The following is a 22,956-nucleotide window of genomic DNA, read 5'->3' on the forward strand; positions in this document are numbered from 1 at the left end:
ATAGTATTTATAAATAAATAATGAAAATAAAAATACAAATTATTGGTTACATTACAATTTATGTACCTTTATTATGTATGTAATATTGATTACGGCAGCTTAACTGTAATGTATTCGACATTGTAGCAGCTTTTAGTAGACATATGCAAAACTTTGCAGGCAATCGAAAGTAAAAATATTATATACTTTTCACAATATTGTTATTTTAAATAGTGTACGCACATAAACTATTGTAAATACTGATTATCTTTAAGAATGGCTACANAAATGCACTATTAAACAATTATTGGTGAAATTACAGTCTATGGCCATCTTTTCCGTATGGCCATAATACCCGGGTTTACCCTATATACAACGCTCGCTATATCGGATCCCATTCATTCCGCAAAGCCATTGTGATCGCGACGCCGAACACGCGCGCGGTATATCGGCTACAATACCTTCCATTTTCCGCGACGAATCGCACGAAACGCGACCGACACGCACAAGTCGCACATACATGCCACTCTCTGCGGTGTGTTCAAAACACTTTCACCGGGAGTAGTCTCCGTGAGAAGCCTTCTCCTAGGCCCGGCTAGACGGGGGACCACCTCTCTACGACTGCCCACACCACCATTCAACGCCTCCTTCAACGCCGCGCGGCCAAGCACACCTTGACGAGGGATCTCGCTCGGGTTTCCTTTGCAGTCTCGTGCCGTCTTCGTTTCTCGCGAGTGTCGAGTCTCGTGACTCCTCGTCTTCAGGGTCGGCAGCGCGCAGCCTTGGTCGATCGACGACTCCCTTTCTAGATCACGCGGATTGTCCGCCGCGCGTTGAGATAGGAGGAAAGAGAGAAAGCGAGTTCGCGAAAAAAGAAAGCGGTGACGAGAGAAGAGAATTTTTTCGAAATAGGAACAAATTTCATTTGTTTCGACAATTGCTGTTGCGACATAGAGGCGCGGTATAAAAAAAAAAAAAAAAAAAAAAGCGCGAGACGAGCGAGGGCGCGCGATTATGGGCAGCAGCAACAAGTCGCGCAAACACTACAAGAAGGATTCGAGATTCGTCGCGGATCTCTACACGTTCACCTACGACGACTTCGATCTTGTAAGACAGATCGGCGCGAAGAACCGCAAAGAGCGACAGAGCGTAAATGTTATTCCGTAGATTGTGCAAATAAAATCTGAACGACACGGTCGATCGGAGAAATACACGAGAGAGCGAACGAAAGTAATATCGGAACGACGAAAAACTAGTTCTGTGTGACTCGGGCGGTTGAGAATGTCCGATAGTTGTCGGCATTTCACTCTTTTTCGCGTACCAGGCAATAGATTTCCAAGTGAGAAAACACCGGTCGTTGCGGTAATATCGAAGTAATAGCGTTTTCCGCGAATCTTACTTCGCAACTTCGTTATTTCGCGCGGTTGGCTTTCTTCTCGAGCACACACAGCGATATTTTCTTCAAAAAGAAAAAAATTCGAGAGAAATTCGCGCGAGAAAATTAACTTGGGAAAATTATGCTCTTCAATGGTCTTCGTGAAACAATAAATCTAGAGACGAGAATAAACTCCGTGACGTGTCGCGAAAATTTCATTTTCAGTCGCGGAGAACACAGAAATAAATAAATTTGCGCAGAATTTTTTTAATTTCACTGTTCGCTTGCATTATCGACGTTTCTTTCGCGCTTCCGTCGCGAAACGACGTTCGTTGCGACACGATTGATATTCCGGTCGACGGTCGAAAAAGCGGAAACGTTTACCGTAAACGTTCCGACGCGAGATACCACCGGTTTAAAATGCACGCACTGTTAAAATTGACAAAAACAACAATTTTTCTCTATAAAATTTTAATGTTCATAATCGTATCGCAAGGGAACATCAAAAATTTCATTCTCAGAGAATCGTCGCTCCTCTCACGCGACTCGCACACGTGCGGAATGTTCGCGTCTTAATTATCGCGCGTGTCAACGCGCTCGAACTTTAATTATTCGCGCGATCTCGAATCCTCTCTCGAATTTCTCTGTTGGGAGTTCCTCCGATGGGAGGAAGTTCGATGAACCACGCACGGATTCTCGGTATACGGTTTCGGATCGAGGCACGCGTGTGAAAGTGGGTCACACGGAAGTCGGGCTGTTAACGAACAAACAAGATTTTAGCAGTAGTAGAAGAAGCGTGGCGTCTTCCTGTCACACGCGGATCACGTTTGTAGATAGATACGAGCTCGAGATATCGCGTCCGGAATTTCTAGTGTGGTATCCTGCACTTTATCCCTCCTAAAACGACACTTGTGTGTTAAAATTAAAGACTGTAGAGTTTTGTAAAATTTATATTTAATAAATTTATTTTTCAGTAAAAAAACTCTAAGCGATTTTCTACTCCACATACGTGCGTGCGTGCACGTAATATAAAAAAAAAACGTATTTTGTTTTTTTTTTCTCACACATCTGCGGAAATCTCTGTCGCCCTTTGCAAGACGGCAAAAAAAATAAAAAAATTTAATATCGCTAATGCCTCATCGCGTGTATTATGCGTTACGTTATGAAAGTGGAAAGCGTTAATTTGTGTGGCGCCAGGATGACGACAAAGAAGTCACCGCGGAAACGAATGAGCCGTCGGAGCCGCCGCCGCCGCCGGCGATCACTGTGGCGTACGACGCAGCGAAAGAAACGAAGGAACGGGAAAGGGAGGATCTTATCACGCGATTCGACAAAATCGTGCGCGGAGAGCTTAACGATGACCTGCAGGTGTGAATTGACACGACTCACAAACGAGTACAAACGCGCAAAGGTTTAAAAGAGAGAATAGAAACTTGTGTGCTAAAAAACGTTCAGTGTGGCAAAAAGATTCATCGTCACGTACATAAATTCCACCAGAATCCGAATTAATTGTCTGTAATGGAAGTTCTGAAAAAAAATTAACGTGTTATCCTCTCTTATGTCTGCAGCGACGAAACGATCGCGAGGAAATCAGACGGAGACTCGCGATGGGGCCTGATGCCGAGGATTTGCGCGCCGAACGCGGACGAAAACCGAGTCTTCAGTCGCGTCTTCAAAGTGGTTCGTAGAATCACATATTTGTTTTCCTTATAAATTAATTAATAAATATGAATCAATTGTATACAGAGCGAAAATTAAAATCTGATGTCACATGACTTTGTTGTCTTGTGCAGGAATGAATCTCCAGATTTGCTTCATGAACGAAACGTCGTCGGACACCGAGTCTCCGGGATCGGAGAACGACGTTTCGCCCAGATCAACGCCCACGTCCCTCAGTTCGAAGCAGCTCAGCGGTAAGCAGCAGGCGAGGCCGCAGGTGCTGAGTCTCCCGTCTCTGAGACTCGACTCGATGAATTCGACGCCGCCGGTCGACGAGGCGGATTTCTTCGCCCGACAGGCCAGGCTGCAGACCGAGGCGCGGATGGCCCTGGCCCAGGCCAAGGAAATGGCGCACATGCAGATGGAAGTTGAGAGACAGAGGCTGAAACAGAGTCCCATCACCGAGATAGTGCGATGCAGCTTGGAAAAAGTCAGTAGAGCTCCAAGTTGATGATAGACTGAAAAAAAAAAGAAACTTTGTTTTCAGAATTTAAAATAAAGCTAGAACGAGCGTTCGATGTGGAAAAACTCAACACATGTGTGTATTGAATCGTACCACCAATGACTCTCGAATCTTGTTTTGTTTTTGTCAGGTTGGCGTCCAGCTGGGAGAAGACAGACGCAGGTTGTCGCGAGTGATTCTCACGGAGCTCAATGTTGCGCAGCTCCAAGTAGTCGCGAACGATCTGCACGCGAGAATCGCCGCACTGAACGAGGCGCTCGTTGAAGGACTCCTGAGGAGAGACGATTTGCACATGGAGCAAGACTCGATGCTCGTGGACGTGGAAGATCTCACTCGATACTTGTACGTTCGTTTAAAAATCTTCAATTTGAACATCTTGCTCTTGTGTGTGAAAATCCTTGAGATATCTTGAAACTTTCGCAACAGTATTTTATAAATCTCGAACAAAAATATATACAATAAACATAACATCTGTCTCTGTAAGTAAAAAAAAAAAAGAAATATTGATAAATTTGTTCGCGCAGAGGTGCCAAGCAGGAATCGTTGAAGAAGAAGCAGCAGAGCATGCAGCAGGCGGCGAATCGGAACAACCAACAATCCGCTCCAGCAGCCCCGACAAAGCTTTTGATGAAACCGAAGCTGACGCATCTGAATCGCGGTCTGGTCGCCCTTGTGAGGAAATAATCCTTCGCTACGAGACTACGCAGTCTCGTCGGAAATTGAACTCCGAGCGAAACGAGGCACCACGGGCAATCTTGTTAACGGACGTGAAGAAGCAAAAAGAAGTCTTCGAGAAAGAAAATAGGAAAAAAATCCTTTCTTTTCAGAAAGAAAAATGGAAGACGACGAGAAACCCCTTTGAAGGAAACGCGTTCGGGAAAGAAGAGAGTTTCTTCGTGAACGAAGACCCTTCATAGAATTGATCGTGAATGATTGCGCCGTGGTTGTGCGTGCTCGGAAACTTTGACGCTTGTAGACGGTTATTGTCACAACTTCGATAACGGTGAAGTCGTGTTCGTTCCCGTTGTTCTCTAGCAAAGGGGGAAGCGAGTCTCCCTCTCCTTTCTCCCTCCTCTCCCTTCCCCCGAGAAAAATTTCCAAGTTTTTACAGCTTCGTCGTGGAACCACGTGGAAGTAGAGATTTTATGTATGTGCGAGCGCCAAAGCAACGACCCTTCGTTTATATCCCAACATATTAGCGAGAGATCGTCTCCTTCGGATTTCTCCTTCTATCTCTCCTCGTCCTGTAATACTCTCTCTCGTTCAGAATTCCCTTTCAGATTACGTCCCGCGACATGCATGCCTGTGTCTATCGAGTGTAACGACTTATTCGCCTTTAATAATAATAATAATAATAATAATAACAACAACAACAATAATAATAATAACAGCGATCATTAAACGCGCGAGAGCGGATTCTCCGACCCTGCCTCGCTGTTGTACATATAACGAAGATTTATATATCACAGATTATTGCCGCGTATATCGAGATTCCAATATGATATTTAAAACGAGAGCGCTTCGTTCCGGTCGTTCCGGGTCCGCCAGAAATCGCCACCCGCGTGCGTGACAAATTTGTCAATGCGAAAATATATCGCGTCGGATATTTGAGCCGCGTTCTTTAGAATATCAAGAACAACAAAAGTTTCCGAATCCTGTGAATTCATTCGTAGATTGACCGAATTGTAACCGGACGTGTAATCTCTCCGCTTCGGATAGATCCTTAGATCCGCCAGAATTAGAAGCCGTTCCGATAGAACTCGTTTCACATGAATTCTTGTAAATGCGTCAGTATACGCGCGAACCAGTTTCCGTCTATTATCGCGAGTAACGCGAAGAAAGTTGATGTAGATTCTTGAGGCAACGCGCGCGCGCGCGCGCGCGTAAGAAAAGGTGAAGAAAAGATGGGTCGAAGAGATTGTAACGACCGCGGGAAACGAAGAAACGCGTTTACATATCCAACTAAGTGATCTAGAGTATGCAAAAAGCGATTAGTCCATATATACATATACACATGTAGACCAGGTAATTAACAAAAAAACGTAATCGGATAGAATTGTTTGAGCGCGTCGTCCGATGGGAATTTTTGCGCGTTAACGAAACTCGCGATCGAGATTGTTCACCGATATGGATTACTCGGTTCTTGCATCGGGTTGTTTTTTTTTGTTTGTTTTTTTTTTTTTGCATGTGTCAATGTCACACGATCTCGTTTACCTCAGATGCAATGTAATCTCGCAACAAATCTCGCAGCGTGTCCGAAGCTGCGAGATCGTAGCTCTGTTTCGTAAATTGTTCTTCTTCTTCTCTGGCTTTATTCCTGTTTGAGATTAGAAACATTGTGCGTTCGTTCGAGATCTTAAGTATTTATTTATGAAAATAATTTTTAGATTTCTCTTCTCCAATCGCTTCCTCGCGAGTAAACAAAAAAAAAAAATAAATTAAAGAAAAACAGTTACACTTGTTGTACTACAGAGGAAATTATTTCACACATGTGTGTAAACCTTGTTATTCCCAAATTTACAAAATCCTTTGCGTGCGTTATGTGGGAAGAACGTTCTCGTTGGCTTTGTAGCCAAACGTATGCAGATTTCACTTCAATCTTTGTTCTCGGGATTGTTGTAAGACAACAACAACTCGAAATGAAATCAGAACAGGTTCCGGTTAAAAAAGAGAGAAAACGAGTTTACTTAGTGTCTCAATCACGCGACTAAGGCAATTTAAATCCACTCTCGATATTACGACAAAGTTGCATAAGATTGTCATAACGCCAATCGTATGTAGAAGGAATCTCTCTCCGATCAGTTCTACTAGATATGTGGACTGATGTCGAGAATGAGAGAACGGTTTTTGAGTTACAACGATGTCGAATCGAAAGAGAACGTAAAATAACGAAACAAAGAAAAAAAAAAAAAAAAAGAAAAAAAACCAAAAGACACGGATCGTAAAAAATAGGATCGCGAAAGCTCCGAGCTCGATATCGCACAGTCGTTGATTATATATAAAAGCATCTCTCATCTCAAAGACCGCATATTATCTACAAAATACTTTTAATCGTAATATTAATTAATAATATACAGATTGTAAATAACTAAACAATAATAAAATATGCTGTAACAAGTTCTCCCTCTTCTTCCGTTCTCGTTCACTCTCTCACGCACACTCTCGCACATTCTTTCTTTATTTTTCTTTCGCTCTCTCTCTCTCATTGTCAATTTTCTTCCCGTTCCGTCCTCATAGAGGACCAAGAGTAAGGAAGAAGGCACGGGGGGCAGTATATCAAGGATGGTAATTTACTCTCTCTCTGTTTTTAATACATGCACCTCTTTTTCTCTCTCGTATTTTCGACTTCAATGATCATCACGATGACGTTTCGCTCGTTCTCGCCGTTTCATCAAAACCGAAAGGATAAAAGACGGGACAAGGGGAGCACCATAATATTTTAAAGAGACGTCTCGCTGAGTTCTCGGAGCCATTCACACCGGCAGTTCTGGGTAACTAAACTCTCTGAACCTAAAGCAATTCTCCTTTTCTTGCTCTAGCTATAATAATAATATATCCCACACGGAAAGGAATTTAAATTACAGTTCGTACCGTGATAAATGCCGAGACGGCCAATCTTGCTTACCTTGCTTGCTCTGTTACTTCCTCTATTGGTTTTAATTCAAGTCTAGTCGTTGCGGTTTTCTATTTCTTCTTTTCTAAATTTAATTATAGCCTATATAGCACGTATGTACAAGTCAAAAGCCGACCGAGGTTTTTTTTTTTATTTATCGACCCTTTGTTTCTCAATTTTGTCTCCCAGCGAGAAAACATCATCACTCAGAGATCATGTAAAATTCACGTAACTGCACAATTAATTAATATCTATTAAGCCTCGTGAAAGGAGGGAGACGGGAGAGGGATGGAGAATGCAGTTAACCACAGTTAGCCGCCGATGCAAGCGGCTCTCTCTTCGTTCCGACGATATCTCGCGGAGGTACTTTGGAAAGAACACAAACGGCGATGACGCATTAATAATACCCTAAACGGTTCCTACGATCGATTCTTCTTGTTTCTGTTTTTCTTTTTAATCGCTTCCTTCGATGCCAAGGATGGCCACAAGCCGTATGGCACCATGACGAAGCTCCTAAGCCTCTCGATTATGCATGTTCTGTGTGTCTTTTAGCTTCTTTTCTCTCTTTTTCTTTTTGTTTTTGTCTCTGTCGGGATACAGCGGACGTCGTTAGCTCGTGTATCATCATGATAAAACTCTTAACTTATATAATCATTAATCTCTACTATACATGCTGGCACTGCCGTTGTATATATACTCGCACGCAATGATCCTTCGCACACGCCGCACGCTGGTCACTGTCGCAATATTGCTTGCTTGTCGCAACATCCGCGAAGTGAATTCACACTCGCATGGAATTTTACATATATATATATATATATATATATATATAAAACAAAAAAAAAAAATATATATTGATCTTCAGACTCGTATTCCGCTATTTACATTCTGTTGAAGTTCGACAGACAACAAACCTCGCGACTTATCAAACGTTAAATAAATCCTCACTATAAGACGCGTGTTGTTGTTTCTAAAAAGCAACCTTTCCCGCGCACATCTGCCGACACACACAGACACGTTTCCGAAGAACAATCTGTATATAAAATGATTTCGAAAACGCTATACATATACATACATATAATATATATACATATATATATATATGCTTTTTCCCAAACTTTCTCGAAATTTCGGTTTAAAGCATCAAAAAAACGCCTTAAGCTAAAAATCCTCATGATTGATCGAAGGCAGTAAGAAAAATGTGCGTACAAAATCGAATATATAACTCCAATTAGAAAAATCACTGCGGAAAAGTTCGAAAAAACATTTTACACAATCCCCTCCTCCTATGAATAATATTATCACGTTTACGAAGGAAGGATTGTTGCATCGCATATATCGTTGCTCGTAATTAAAAAGACGATTCTAATGATTCCGAGGAACACACGACGCGTCCTTTGTTATTGTCCCGAAAATATAACGCGATAAATGCGCGTTTACATATTTTATACCCTGCATACAGCGATTTTTCATCTCTCTTCGTTTTTCTTCCATCCTTCTTTTCGCACCATATTTTTTTTTTTACCCGCTCGTCGTTCAGTATACTTCATGCATATTAAACCCTGTTTTCTCCTATGGATTTCTTGCGAATTTCAAGTTCACTTAAATTTCTTAGCTGCGAAGACATCACGCAAGAGTCGCGTAGTCTCGATTATTTCCTTGTCTCGATTTTAAGAAACTAATATGGACAGTCTACTTCGTTCGCCGAGGGTGCGCAGAGAAAATCGACGAGAATTTCGACGATAGTCCGACATCGCGCGTTATCGAAGGGAACGGATAGGCAGCAGATTCTTAATGGCCAGTACTAGCTTTCTCCAAGATCACTTGCCCATACTTGCGTTCGCCGGTAACGTCGCCGATCGTTGCTGAACCGATAAGTATGGCTTTAAGGACGACCTCGTGGATTCCCTGGAAAGAACGAAGTGTCGTCACAAATCGTGTTGTTTACCATATAACAACAGGTGCCGTTCACAAGCAAAATTAGAAAAATCATCGCACAAGTCACAAAGCTGCAAAGCGCCGAAAAAGGACGAAATTGTACAGACACTGAAAACTGACACACAAGCCCATTTGTTTTGTGACAAGCAACGAAAGCTGAAAGTGCTCGTTGTGCACTAAAAATATCTCTAGATTAAAAACAAAAAAAAAACATGCTACTCTTTGTGATACACCGTGTTATCGTGGTCCTTTTAACTTATTCGATCTTGCAACTTACACTCAACGTCATGCAAAGTGCCAATATATGTACAAGAGTGATATAGAAATAACGATCTTTTTTCTCTTCTAAGTTGACAAAAAGTTTACGTCACAATTGCGGACACATCTGTAAAACATTTTTCACAATACATGAGAATAGAATTATATTACAAACACTTTTCGAAGTAGCAATATTCGAATGATGAACATCAAGTGCGGGAAGTGCTGGAAACGAAAAAGGGGAAAAAAAAAGAAACAGAAAGAGGAAGAGAGAGAGAGAGAAGTCGAAAGAAAAATCAAAATCTAACCTCTCTACACCCTTATCATGCGACGCCACAAAATAAGAGAGCTACTTAGTCCCCGCTCGCGTCGAGCAGCAGCACGGCTACGCTACCTTGGGGAGACGCGCTGTCCTGTTCCGTCCACATGCGAATTCGCTTTGTAGCCGCATTTCTGGACTCGTCTGGACAGCCGTGAGACCCAGTACTTCTGGTCTTCCGGATTCGCTGCGAGCAATAGCAACTCGCGAGCGCTGTTCGGGTCGTAATGTAGTTTGCACGGGGCTATGGCATCTTCCTTCTTATCCAAATGTTCTTTGTGAACCTTGATACGACACCCTGTGCATACGCGTAACAACATATTCATTTTTTTGTGTAAAAAAAAGTACAAGAAATTATATAAGTAAATAAATATGAACAGAAATATATACGTACTTCGGCATTCGAGAGCCGGCGAAGGTCGGAACATGTGCCAGAGCTGCTTCGAACAGACCTCGCAGGTCGTCGGCATGTGATAGGATATTGACACGAACTCGTGACCCTTCAGCGACTGAGTGCCAGGTTTGTCTGTGAGCTGTGGTAAATCAACTCCGGGCAGTGTATTCCCCTCGTCGCCGGGTCGCCTCGCTTCACCTTCGCCAGCGTAAAGTAACTGCGCATAAAGTTAATCGCGGTGTTGTCACAATACTGACTGAATCGAGAGAATTCAGAAATAAAATAACGAATAACCTGAAAACGCGTACCTGAAATATTCTGGGTATATCTTTGGCATTGGCTCGAATAACATCACCCTGAGTAACGGATCTAACGTGGAAGACTTTGTTCAAGTCTAGTATCAGGACCGGATCGGCGTTTAACTTGTCGTTTTCGCTGTTGTAGAATATGATCTTCTTAGAAGAAACGACAACGTACTGCTTCTTCCAGCCGTGCCGCTTAATGTTCTGTTTGTTTGGCACATTTAACCAGCCCTCCAGTCTCATCGTACCGTGTTCGGACAGAACCGAGTCCTCACCGTCGTCGTTCTCTATGGAGGACATACTGGCAGTTTCCGAATTGAGCGACGCGATTTTCATCTGCAACGTTTCGATCTCCGAGTCTTTCGAGTCGAGTTCCATCTGCAGCCTCAGCTTCGCCTGATTTTCCTCCACGAGTTGCGCCTAAAGAAAAAGAAAATCGTTTTTCAAAGCAGTTTTTTATATTATTATAAAAGTGTTTGTCACAAGAAAAGATCTATTGCTTACTTGCATATCCTGCAAATCTTTCTGCCATTTAGCTGCCAACTGTCCGTACTTCTCTCTTTCTTGAGTGAGTTCTTGCTGCAGGCGTCTGCAATCCTTCTCTTTCTTCCTGAGATCCGCGGCAGACGCTTTGTTCTTGGTCTTTCCACTCGACGAAATATCTTTCCGGTTCATAATCTCGGCCAACTTGTTGACTGCTTGCTGTTTCAGCAATTGTTCGGTCTTCAATTTGCTGCTGAGCTTCTCGATCTCCTCCATGTTGGACTGCGCCTTGCCAAGCTGCTCCTGCAGCTCCTTCAATCGTTTCGACGCGTCCTCCTTCTCTTTCAAAGCCTGCTCAACCGATTTCTTGAATTCGTTCTCGTTTTCTTTAAGTCTGTTTATAATTTGTTCTTTCGCGCTTAATTCCTGATGATGCTTCGCTACTCCGTCCTTGTACTCCAGCTCTTTCATGGTTCTTTCTTTCTCCAAGTCTGCCACTGTTTCCTCGGCTATGGATCTGGCTAGCGCCTCGCTGTCACCGCGCGCTAATGACAGTTGCAGCTGATGGACCAGAGAGCTACGCTCTTCTTCCAACTCCTGTTGTAGCCTTATTTTCTCATCTAATTCTTCGCGCAACTCTTGCGTTTGTGTTTTGTACAGAGTCTGAAAAAAAACAAAAAAACAAAAGTTACATTTAAAGTTCTCAGTTGAATCTTACATTTAAAATCGCCATTATCTTCAGCTCCGTAGTCAATAAAACGACCCGCATCTTAAATTCTCAGAGACTTCGATTATAAAAAAAATTCTTATTTACCGAAAAATAAGCTTCAGCCTCTAATTGTTCCTGCAATTCTTTTGTCTGTAGCTGATCGACGTTTCTTTGTGTTTTCAAGTGATGCAACTCATCTTCTATTTGTCTTTTAGCTTCCCTCAGCTGAGCAACTTCTCCGACTAGCTGTTGCTCGCGAGCGCGAAGTCTTCCCGCTTCGGACAGATGTTGGCCCAACTCCGTTTGCAGAACGTTCCTCTTCTGTTGTTCCTGCTCAATTTGGCCCTGCAGGGCTTTGACCTTTTCCATCTCCTGTCTGTGCTCGCCCTCTAATTTCTGCAATCGTTGCTGTATCTGTCTGTAATCCACGGAGAGCAATGACGTCTGACGTTCCTTTTCCTGCGCAAGCAATTCCGCACGTTGCCTTCCACTTTTCTCGTCGTTCAGTTTTGCTTGTAGAGCTATTTGTGATAAATCAGTGTGAGTAACAGTAGTTTTAATGCGTTTTCTTAAGTTTGTAAATAAAGATAAGAATGTGTACGTACGCAAACAGATATACGCCATTACAAAAATACGCAGCAGTAATGAGAAAATAAACAATTAGAACATACAATAACAGAAATTGTTATTTTACAAATCACACACACACACACATACACAATTGGATAATTTAAGTCCATATAAATTCGCGAATCATATATATTATCTTCGACAATTTTATTCTTTTGTTCTGCATGCATTTGCAATGTAAAACACACTTTAATCAGAAAAAAAAAATACAACGTTTTCTACTTTTATGTAATAATTGAAGCAAGTACCTTTGACAACTTCCAGATTGGCTTCCTCTTTGGAAAGCATGCGCGAACGTTCCGTTTCTTGATGCGCCACAACTTCCTGATTATACCTGGCTTGTGCTGCCTTCAATTCCACAGTTAAACTAGCAGCCTCCTTCTCCAACGCGGAAACCTTTTCGGTTAGTTGTCTATTGTCCTGAGTCGCCTTGTCTTCTTTCTCGTGACTGCGTTCCAATTCGTCTTGCAAAGTAGAAAGACGTGTCTCCAAGTCGGCTATCAGCAATGACGCTTGCGATCTCGAGCTGCGTTCTTTGGAAAGCTGGCCCTGTAAACAAATGATTACACATTGAGACATTTGATTAACAAAGAAATTAATTATTTCTTGATATATCGTTTTAGTTTAAGAAAAATTTGTGTTCTTTGTATTGTGTGTGTAAATATTTTTTCAGCTTAAAGTTAACACAATCAAGTTTTCTCTTACTCGCATTAGTTGTTCTTTTGAAAACATTCTTAATCTTTAAATAAATGTAGAAAATCACAAAGGAAGAACAAAATTTACCTGGAGAGTTGCAACTTCCTGCTGTAAAGTATCACGCTGCGCTTGCAGTTGAGCCCTTGCGACTTGCAACTCGTTAGCCAGTTGCTCGGCGGCTTGACGGGCCACAGTGATTTCCGTCGCTTGTTTCCGCAATCTCGTCACCGTTTCCGTTTCTCTCTCCAGTTTGCATTGCATCTCTTTGATTTGTTTTTCCAGAGTGGTCACTCTCTCGGACGTTTGCTGCGAGTTGCTGGCGTCCCGTGCCCGTCTTGTCTGTTCTTCATCAAACTTCATCTTCACTTCCATCAACAGCGACTCCGCTTTTCGACGAGCTTCCGCCTCGTGTTCCATTCTGCGCTGTGCCTCCTTGTAATTGTGTCTGAGCAGCGTTATCTCTTTCTCCGCCCTGCCGATCTCGTCGCGCAGAGCCTCCTCCTGACGCGTCACCGTTTCCAATTGCGTGCTCAACTGTTTCTGCTTCAATTCCAGGATCTCCACCTGCCGCCTTTCGCGATCCAACAGGTTCTCCAGCTGCGAGATCTTCATGTCCTCGTTGATAGTGCCGTTGTTGATATGATTCTCTAATCCGTCTACATATTCCTTGCCGTAGGAAGCCATTAACTGATAATCACCCGAATAGGTAAAACCGATGAAAGGCAAGTGGTTGCCGGAGAACGCCTTGGGCACCGGAAAATTCTCTTCCGACACATCTTCCTTCTCAACATCGTCGAAATTACTTGTGTCGTCGTCTCCCGAGAGCTCGGGCACTACCGGTGGCACGCATTCTCTCAGATTGTCGAAAGTCCACTGATCGTTCTTAAAGAACGGATGTTCTTTGATCTCGTCGATGCCGTTGCGACCCAGACGCATCGTTCTGTCGGTGAGAAACCCGGATATCAAATTCTTCGCCGAGGGAGAGATCTCAACGGTCGGAGGGAAGTACAGCGAATTTCTGTGGTCCATGATCTTCGAATACGTGCCGACTAGAGAATCGGCAAAAAACGGTGTATCGCCGTACAGCATCTCGTACAGGAAAACACCAACGGACCACCAGTCGCACTCGCGGCCGTACACTCCTTCACCACCTTGCGACTGCAGAACCTCCGGGGATATGTAATCGGGCGTACCAACCGCGGTATCGGACCGTACCAAGCCGTCCTGCAAACCAGACATACCCAGACGCGTTTAGTTTATCAAAGTTAAATTAAACCAAAATTGCTATGAAAATTAAGCGAGATCGATCTTACCGCATCCATTCTCATACATGTTCCGAAATCGGCGAGTTTCAAGTGGCCGTGCTTGTCGAGCAACATGTTATCGGGTTTCACGTCTCTATGAACAAAACCCATCAAGTGTATTGCGTCCAATGCGAGCACCACCTCGGCGCAGTAAAATTTCGCCCACTTCTCCGGCACCTCGTAGTTCGACATCAGATTCACCAGATCGCCGCCCGGCATGTAGTCCATCACCATGTAAAGATACTTCTGATCTTGAAACGCGAAGTGCAGCTGGACTATCCACGGAGAATTAGCGTGAGCCATTATGTCTCTCTCTTCCCAAAAGAATGCCGAGTCCGACCTTTTAATCTGTAAACAAACAATTCAATCTCAGACGAACATAACACACGTTAATGCTTAGAAATCGTATATGTGCCTAACAAAGACACAAATTAAAACGGCAACTCTCACCATTTCGAATTTGCTAAGCAGTTTCATAGCGTACACCTTTTTTGTAGATTTATGTCTAACCAACTGCACCTCTCCGAACGCACCACGACCGATTACTTTGATCAAAGTAAAATCATCCGTGCGCATTCGCGCCTGGTAAATCTCTTGAGCTACGGAGTCATCTGCGAGAGATGCGAGACAAAATTATGAATATATAAATTAAAATGACATAATCCGATGATTCATCAGAGCGTTCAAGAAAAGACAAACAAAAACATCTCACACAAATAACTGTTGAAGACAATTGGTTTTACTACTCACATCTATTCATATAAGCTTCTATATTTTTCATACGTTTCACACTCGCATGATCGCAATCTAAAACCAAGGCTTGAACCGTGTCCAACAAGCAATCGATATTTGCGACGCTTCTTGGATCTCTTATGCGATCCTCCAACATTTGTAGGCGTCTCCGCCTATCCTCATCGCATATCGCATCCATCGCTTCCGGCAGGAATTCTGATCCCTCAACAATGTAGCAATCTTGTTGCATTAAAGACCGTTCAGATGCAAGGCTAAATGTAGCATCGATTCGAACAACGTGTAACTTCGATGTTCAACGGACGCTCCATGTTTTTCCTGAAAAGTCACGAAGTTAAATATAACAACCAGAAGCAAAAGTAACAGAAGCAAAACACTTGGGACAATAAACGATCTATATATTTAGCCGCACAAACAAACAATATTTCATAGAAATTTTTTTTTTCTCCGCACATTTGCCGATGCCGGCATTTAAATAAATTTTTCAAATGCCGAGATGGAAATAAAACGAACGAACAAGCGCGCAATACATTCGGCGAAAGAATGCAGTCTTTACATAATATGAGAAATAAAGCGAAAATAAATCGTTGGACGACGGCATGATACTACTGTCAAGTTGGGGCAAACAACTGGAAATCGTGCTGCTGGTTAGAACCGCGCAAGTTTGACAGATGTGGATATAAATATCGCGTTATATAAATATCCACACACACATATAAACGTAATTCCCGAATCAAAGTTCACGACTTAAACAGAGGGGCGAGGCGCGCGCGCGCGCGTGCGAGCGACACAAGGACGTTTTCTCTCTCAAGTGCAGAGAACCGCGAGGAACGTACACACACAATTGTCGTCGCAGCAACATCGTGTTTAACGGGCAATGACTCAGCCACGCAATTTGCAAGGTGACAATGATTCGCGCGCGCGTGTGTGTAAAACAAAGAGCGATCCCTGACACCATGTCGACGTTTGTCGAGAGACGTCGACGTAACATCTGCCCGACGTTGTTGCGACGACGAAATCTTTCACCGGGAAAATGGGAATGTAAAGCGGCGACAACGTACGCGAGACACAGAGCTCGTCTTCGTCGCACATCGGCGAGTTGAAAAAATTCGCTTGGAAGGGAAAAGAGAAGAGAAGAGTTGACGAGGTTACGTCAACAACACAGAGCGTTCGCGACGGAGGACACGTTGCGAACGTCAGACGAGGGTGGGCCTTGCCTTGCGCCTTGCCCGCGCGACAGAGATGACGCACGACAATCGCGAGAGGTTGCAAAACATCTGCAAATCCGCGGGGATGTTTGTCAATCTCGAACCGGGACATCTCTCGAATGTCTGGGACTCGAGCGATTGTCGACCACACCGGCGACACGAGACGACGAACGGGACCAACGAAGGTTGCACACGTACCTGCTGCGACGTCACCTTACGTCCCGACGTTGGCTGTCATCCGGACCAGAATCCCAAGTAGAAGACGCATTTTATTCCGCGGGATGCTTACAGCTGAGCCGCGCCATTCGGGCGATTCACAACGGTTGACGAAGCCACCGAGAGAGAGCCAACGCGAGAATCCACCTCTCTCTCTCACTCTCTCTCTTTCTCGCCTTTTCCACGGTTTAGCTTCTCGCTCGCTCGCCCCGTGTTTTTCCCTCTTTCTCACTCCCTCTCCGTCTCTCTTCCTCGTTCTGTCGCGCTCACTATTCTCCGGCGGCACGCGCCGTTCTCGCGACGACAACGACGACGACGAGGACAGAAATTCGACTGGCGATCCTACTACCTCCTCGGCGCGTTTGCTTGCTCGCGGCGACGACGTGTGTCCTTCTCGATCCGCGGACCGCCAACAACGGTACAGGCACCTTGGTTCTATCGCCGCGGGATTATCGATTATTGTGATTGTTAAATCGTCGCGCCGTGAAACGTGCGACGGTGATCCGAAATCAGCCGGAGGATACTCTCGCGCCCCGAGTGGCAACAGGAAGAGCGTGCACAAGCGTGAAGGGAAGGGCGAGAGCGGTTAACACGGCGTCAGCCGCTTCGAAGAGCGTCGAGACGGGGCGCGAGCTGTCAGAAGGCAGGGAGAGAGAAAGAGCGAGAGGTCCGTTAAGTACGGAAGATACATAGAAAGTATAGTTACGTGGAGATTCGCGGATCGCGGCTTTCTTCGTTTCAGCTGGGTGGCGCGCAGTGTTCCGCGCGTTATGGCGACTTAGCGTTTTGTTGCGAGTTCGTCAACCGCATATTTTCCCATCGTAACATTGTCTTGAAGACGAGAGCGCAGATTAATTTCGCGGTGTTTAAGAAACTATTCGATTCTTCGACACCCGAAGAAACGTGTTTCCGCATGGCCAGCTTACGTATGTGTTGCGTATTGTATTTGTAACGATAATTCGTGCAGTCCGAAAAAAAGGTGAGTACTTGTATATACGTGCGTCATCTTCTGTCCGAGAGAATATAACTCTTGAATAATTAAACGAAATTTGTTATCGTACGTATTTCTAAATATGTTTTTTTTATAATAACTTTCTGTTCGTTTCGCAGGTGAGAAGTGTGTGTGTGTGTACATATACACAAAACATAAACACGCCGTGTTGTCAAGATGGATCCACCGTGCGACTGGCAGATGAGCAAGCAGACTCTTATGGAACGTGGTCGGTATCTGTTAGAAACTGGACTGTGGTCAGATTGTCAGTTTATTGTAGGACAAGAACCTCAGCAACAAATACTCAAAGGTCACAAGCTATTCTTAGCAATGAACAGTCCAGTATTTGAGACTATGTTCTTTGGAGGCATGGCTGAAAAGAATGAACCAATAGCGATAAAAGATGTTCAGCCTGAAGTATTCAAAGCTCTGTTGGAATATATATATACAAACAATGTGATGCTGAGCTCTGTTGAATTTGCTTGTGAATTAGGTTACTGTGCTAAGAAGTTCATGATACCATTGTTACTCACACAATGCAGGAAATATCTATGGTCGAATCTCTCCGTGGTGGTAGAATCTCTCACTGAAGAAAGCTTGCAAGATATATGAATTTGCCAAGCTCTCTGAGGAGCCTCTACTGATGGAAAAATACATGCGGATCGTATGCTCAAAAATAGATGAAGCATTGAAGGAATCCAGCTGGAAAGAAGTAGAGTTAGGTACAGTTCTCACACCCTCTTATTAAAAGTGTCATAAATGTAACACTTTTAATAAGGGGGTGTTGTTTTGCAATCAATGGGTTCTTAGGGTTAACTGAAAAACTTTATTGTATTATATCTTTAATGTGCACAGTAGCCAACAGTTAGACTTTTTATGGCACTTATCTTCTTCCTTTGTTGCTACGTGATCTTTTTGTATCACACATCCTCTATTGTTCTCTTATCATGCATGCTTGTGTCTTTTATATAACTTTTTGTATTTGCCTAATAAATTTGACACATCGAATGTAATACATCCCATCTTTATTTTGCAACCGTTCTCATTTGATAGAGCTTGGCACTCAAACACCATTAGAGTTACCGATTTTATCTTTGTTTCACATAGATACTAAATTTGTTTCTTAATAGATAAAAACTATAGATAAACCTATATAATAGACATAAACATTGTATATTTTCTAACAAAGTAAGTTGTATCAACTAATGTGAAGTTTTCCATTGGATTTTTTTCTTCTCTAGTTGCCCAGAAGGTCCTATTTGCCAAATATGTATGGCAACAAAGTGAATAGTAGTCTGTGTTCTGATTTTGACGGAGAGTTCAACGGTGCATTACGCTTTTCGTCGATCGTAAGCTTGGACGCAAGACGAAATATGATCAAAGAATTCTAAGAATTTGCCGATTTCCTCATCTTCTTCAGGGGTGTTTATGCGCGATGGACCTAAACATTATTGCCTCAGATCGGTTGTTCAATCAACGAAGTGTTTGATAGACTGTTCCATCACGTTCATAGTGGATAAAATTTATTTGTGCGGTGGGCGTGCAAGTGCCTTTGCAAATCGTCATGGTAAGCTATATATAAGAGCCATTAAGTTAATTATCTGATTACTGGTTCTTCACATTAATATTCGACACGTTTTTAAATTATCGTTTACAATTTTTCTTTTATAGAGACTTTGTTTTGAACACGCTTTACAAAATAGAATTTGATCTATAAAAATTTCTACACTTTTCTCTCTACATTGATAAAATACATAAAAAAGAACACACTTTTGTTATTTGTTCTGTATATTGTGGCACACACTTTTGTTCTTTATTAAAAACATATATGTATATATATGTGTAACAAATATTCTATTACACATATACACATAATACATATTAATATAAGCTCTATCACATTCATTAAATCTCTTCAAAAAAACATCAAACTTGTAAGCATAACGTTTGTTTTTAATAAATAAGTTTTATAATTTATTTATAATGTATTTATAATTTATTTATAATTTATTTCACTTAATCTCATACGTCGTTTAACTAAGTGTCTCTCCGTCTCAATTTTATCACATTTTTAGCGCTGAGAGCTGTCAGAAAGAGGGGAGAGAAAAAATACGAGACGTCCGTTAAGTGTAGAAAATATATAAGAATAAGAAGTGTAGTTACGGGAGATTTGCAAATCTCAACTTCTTTCATTTCAATTAGATAGCGTTCAGTGTTTCGCATTATGGTCAGTGATGAAGGATCGAGCCCGCAACAACGATCGTCACGGACGACGATTCTTGCTTGTGTGCGTGTCCCCACCGCTTCAATACTCTCGTTGCTGCGGGCCAAAGATGTTAGTTTTGAGACGTTTGCAGCATGCTATAGCGATGGAAGGGATGTGCACAAAGCAGCGAGTAAATGCTTGCTGATGTGCGCATCCCCCACTTGCTGCTGCATGCTGCAAGCGTATCAGAACTGACATCTCTGCTGCGGGCTCGATCTTTCGTTACTAATTATGACCACGTGGTTTGTTGCGAGTTTGTCAACCGCAATATAACCGTATTTTCTCATTGTAGCACTGTTTTGAAGACGAAAGCGCAAATAATTTCCGCGGTGTTTAAGAGGCTCTACGATTCTTCGGCACTCAAAGGAACGTGTTTCTGCCTGGCCAATCTATGTATGTGTTGCGCATTGTATTTATAACAATAATTCGAGCAGTCCGAAAAAAGGTGAGTACTTTATATATATACGTCCACGTGCGTATCTTCCGCCCTTCCGTACGCGCGCCGCGCGCGAGTATAGTTCTTGAATAATTAAACGAAATTTGTTATCGTATACGCGAAAATTGTTATCATACGTATTTCCAAATATGCTCTAATAACTCTGTTCCTTACGCAGTTGAGAAGTTTTTGTATACATATCGTAAACTCACCGTGTTGACAAGATGGATCCACTGTGCGACTGGCAGACGAAAGTGCAAAATGTTATAAAACGCTCTGAGTTTCTTTTCGGAACTGGATTGTGGTCAGATTGTCAGTTTATTGTAGGACAAGAATCCCAGCAGCAAATATTCAAAGGTCACAAGGTATTCTTAGCAATGACCAGTCCAGTATTTGAGGCTATGTTCTTTGGTAGCATGGCTGAAAAGAATGATCCAATACCAATAACGGATGTTCAGCCTAGAGCATTCAGAGCTTTGTTGGAATATATATATACAAACGAAGTGAAGCTGTGGTCAGTTGGATTGGCTTGTGATTTATATTACTGTGCTAAAAAGTACATGATACCATTCTTAGTGAAACAATCCAAGGACTTTCTGTTGTTACAACTCTCGTCACAGAACACTTGCAAGATATATGAACATGCTAAGCTGTGTGAGGATCATCTACTGATGAAAAAATGCATGCATATCATACGCTCAAGAACAGATGAAGTATTGAATGAATCCAGCTGGGAAGATGTAGAGTTAGATACAGTCCTCACAGTGTTGGAACAGAACAATTTGAAACTAAGTTCAGAATTAAATTTATTTAATGCTGTGGAACGATGGGCAAAGTCAGAATGTAGGAGAAAAAATCTTGATCCAAAAAATGGGAGTTCATTGAAGTCTGTTATTGGAAATGCACTCTCTAAGATCAGATTTTTGGATTTAAATGTACATGAATTTGCAAATGGTCCTGCTATATCTCCTTTACTCACACAGAACGAATCGTTTGCTATTATAATGAATATATGTTCTAACAAAAAAATACCCATGCCCGAAGGTTTTTCTACTAACATAAATAGTAGGTGGAACTCTACAATACGTCGTATTAATTGTGATAACTGTACTTGTCAGTGTAAAAGATGTTACTTTAATAGGACAGGGCATATATATGATTCTGATAGTTAACTAAATAACTTTTTCGTACTGTACTTTTAATATGCACAGTAGCCAACAGTTCGACTTTGTAAAGCACTTATTCTTATCTTTTATTGTTATGTTAATCTTTTTCTATCATATTTTCTATTGTTCTTCTAATCATGCATGTTTCTGTCTTTATATAACTTTTATATTTGCTTAATAAATTTTTTTTTACACGTTAATTGTAATACGTCACTTTATTTTGCAACCATCCTCATTCGATAGAGCTTAGCAATCAAACAATGTATCGATTTTATTTCTACTGCACGAAATGCTAATTTTTTGTCGTAATAGATACAACCTATAGATATAACTATTATAATAAATATAATAGACATTAAACACACTTGTATATTTTCTAACAAAGTAAGTTGTATCAACTAGTGTGTAGTTTCTCATTGGATTTCTCTTTTTTCCAGTTGCTCGAAAGGATCTGTTTTCCAAATACGTATGACAACAAAATTAATAATAGTAATCTGTGTTTTGACTTGATGGACACTCTAATGGTGCGTTACGTTTTTCGCCGATCGTAAATTCGGACGCAGGACAAAATACGATCAAAGATTCTAAGAATTTGTCGATTTCCTCTTCTTTTTTAGAGGTGTTTATGCGCGATAGGCCTAAACATTATTGTCTCAGATCGGACGTTCGATAAACGAAGTGTCTGATCACAAAAGTGGACTGTTCCGTCACGTTCAGAGTGGATAAAAACATTTGTGTGGTGGGTATACAAGTGCCTACGCAAAAGCCCATTAGGCTAATTTGTTTAATGGTTCTTCCTATTTATTATTTAATATTCGTTTGACAGGGAAATAACTTCGCCCAGTCGTTGGACGCCGATATGTCTTACACCGAAATTTTGTACGCCTATTTGCTGAATTGTGACGGCGCACGTTTGACGTACACACACTTCACCACTAAAGTGAATTTCGTTAATCTCGTGGAAATTTCTTTTAATCGACCAGTTTACATTCAGAAGCATTAAGGTTCGTCATTGCAATACAGAGGTTTTCTCATATTTCGTCGCCAAATTCATTAACTGTTCTCATTTTTCGATTTTAAAATCTCGATTGCTTGCAAATACAATTCTGTTCTATGTTGCTTGTTATAAAAATAATTTTCTATGAACAGGTTTATTGAGTTGGGGTGTGGTGTTTAACAAGGCCGGATGGTANCCNGTAGGAGTTTGCGCTCAAAACATGTCCTGTGATAATGTGTATTTCTCGTTTGGAGTTGGTAATACAGCACACGCAGTTCGTGACGGTCTTATTCGATCTAATAGTTTTCACGTATCATTAATTAATATCTGATGTCTATAGCTAACAAGGAAGGTTTTCGAAAATCTGAAAAACTATCCGATCTTTGCAAAAGCGTGTAAAAAAAGTAAAAAATATTAAATCTCTATAAAAGAAACCAAACTTGTAAACATAATGTTTGATTTTAATAAATAAGTTTTTGTTTAAACTAGCACAACACAGGCGCGCGCTACGCGCACGCTATTGTTATTTTTATTTAACGTGTTGTCAGTGAACACAATCTGTCATACACATACGCATATATGTATATATATATATATATATACCGTAATCACGTGACCGAAGTCAGTAACACCGCCGAGGTCAGTGACTTTACCGCAGTCACGTGACCGAAGTCATTGACCCTGCCAAGGCCGCGCGCCCGCGGTCAGTGACCCCGCCCCCACCAAGGCCGCGCGGCCGAGGTC

At 42.1% G+C, this 22,956-nt stretch overlaps 3 protein-coding genes across 10 annotated transcripts in view; 2 read left to right on the forward strand and 1 right to left on the reverse strand.

Moving 5' to 3' along the window:
• The window catches only part of LOC109854277, a 25,069-nt gene extending 18,610 nt beyond the window's left edge, over positions 1-6,459 (forward strand). Inside the window, 4 exon segments of the mRNA XM_020427184.1 lie at positions 2,923-3,034; positions 3,148-3,503; positions 3,667-3,878; positions 4,061-6,459. Of these exon segments, the coding sequence (XP_020282773.1) occupies positions 2,923-3,034; positions 3,148-3,503; positions 3,667-3,878; positions 4,061-4,220 (840 nt within the window). The 3' untranslated portion in view covers positions 4,221-6,459.
• On the reverse strand, positions 5,707-17,334 carry LOC109854274 (rho-associated protein kinase 1). 5 transcript variants are annotated; one of them, XM_020427179.1, is made up of 12 exons: positions 16,339-17,334; positions 14,933-15,250; positions 14,633-14,793; positions 14,192-14,530; positions 12,966-14,102; positions 12,431-12,731; positions 11,658-12,064; positions 10,865-11,506; positions 10,367-10,780; positions 10,059-10,275; positions 9,740-9,962; positions 5,707-9,057 (listed from the first exon to the last, which is right to left on the reverse strand). In XM_020427179.1, the coding sequence occupies exons 2-12, from the start codon at positions 15,162-15,164 to the stop codon at positions 8,970-8,972; spliced, it is 4,161 nt and encodes a 1,386-aa protein (XP_020282768.1). In that variant the 5' UTR covers positions 15,165-15,250; positions 16,339-17,334; the 3' UTR covers positions 5,707-8,969. The 5 variants fall into 5 exon arrangements, 4 of the variants coding, with proteins under 4 accessions (XP_020282768.1, XP_020282765.1, XP_020282767.1 ...); XM_020427176.1 differs by having other exon boundaries at positions 11,658-12,073; XM_020427178.1 differs by lacking the exon at positions 16,339-17,334 and adding an exon at positions 15,994-16,326 and having other exon boundaries at positions 11,658-12,073.
• Positions 17,335-17,965: 631 nt separating this feature from the next.
• Positions 17,966-22,731, forward strand: LOC109854275 (BTB/POZ domain-containing protein 2-like). 4 transcript variants are annotated; one of them, XM_020427183.1, is made up of 8 exons: positions 17,966-18,069; positions 18,589-18,914; positions 19,906-20,058; positions 20,228-20,984; positions 21,653-21,739; positions 21,833-21,954; positions 22,042-22,219; positions 22,365-22,731. In XM_020427183.1, the coding sequence occupies exons 4-6, from the start codon at positions 20,274-20,276 to the stop codon at positions 21,899-21,901; spliced, it is 867 nt and encodes a 288-aa protein (XP_020282772.1). In that variant the 5' UTR covers positions 17,966-18,069; positions 18,589-18,914; positions 19,906-20,058; positions 20,228-20,273; the 3' UTR covers positions 21,902-21,954; positions 22,042-22,219; positions 22,365-22,731. The 4 variants fall into 4 exon arrangements, with proteins under 4 accessions (XP_020282772.1, XP_020282770.1, XP_020282771.1 ...); XM_020427181.1 differs by lacking the exons at positions 21,653-21,739; positions 21,833-21,954; positions 22,042-22,219; positions 22,365-22,731 and adding an exon at positions 19,019-19,281 and having other exon boundaries at positions 19,423-20,058; positions 20,228-21,639; XM_020427182.1 differs by lacking the exons at positions 21,653-21,739; positions 21,833-21,954; positions 22,042-22,219; positions 22,365-22,731 and having other exon boundaries at positions 19,423-20,058; positions 20,228-21,639.
• The last annotated feature ends 225 nt before the right edge of the window (positions 22,732-22,956 follow it).

Source organism: Pseudomyrmex gracilis, unplaced genomic scaffold (assembly GCF_002006095.1).
Source record: "Pseudomyrmex gracilis isolate BER0280 unplaced genomic scaffold, ASM200609v1 scaffold_62, whole genome shotgun sequence".
NCBI classification, from domain to species: Eukaryota; Metazoa; Arthropoda; class Insecta; order Hymenoptera; family Formicidae; genus Pseudomyrmex; species Pseudomyrmex gracilis.

What these genes read in the sequence shown, in the direction of transcription:
- LOC109854274 (XM_020427176.1), bottom strand. Translation starts at nt 15,164, where the DNA reads ATGCAACAAGATTGCTACATTGTTGAGGGATCAGAATTCCTGCCGGAA. An exon ending in TGCTTAGCAAATTCGAAATG is followed by an intron (nt 14,531 to 14,632) that starts GTGAGAGTTGCC and finishes GTTTGTTTACAG; the next exon opens with ATTAAAAGGTCGGACTCGGC. An exon ending in GGACAGCGCGTCTCCCCAAG is followed by an intron (nt 9,058 to 9,739) that starts GTAGCGTAGCCG and finishes CGTTCTTTCCAG; the next exon opens with GGAATCCACGAGGTCGTCCT.
- LOC109854275 (XM_020427181.1), top strand. Translation starts at nt 20,274, where the DNA reads ATGGATCCACTGTGCGACTGGCAGACGAAAGTGCAAAATGTTATAAAA.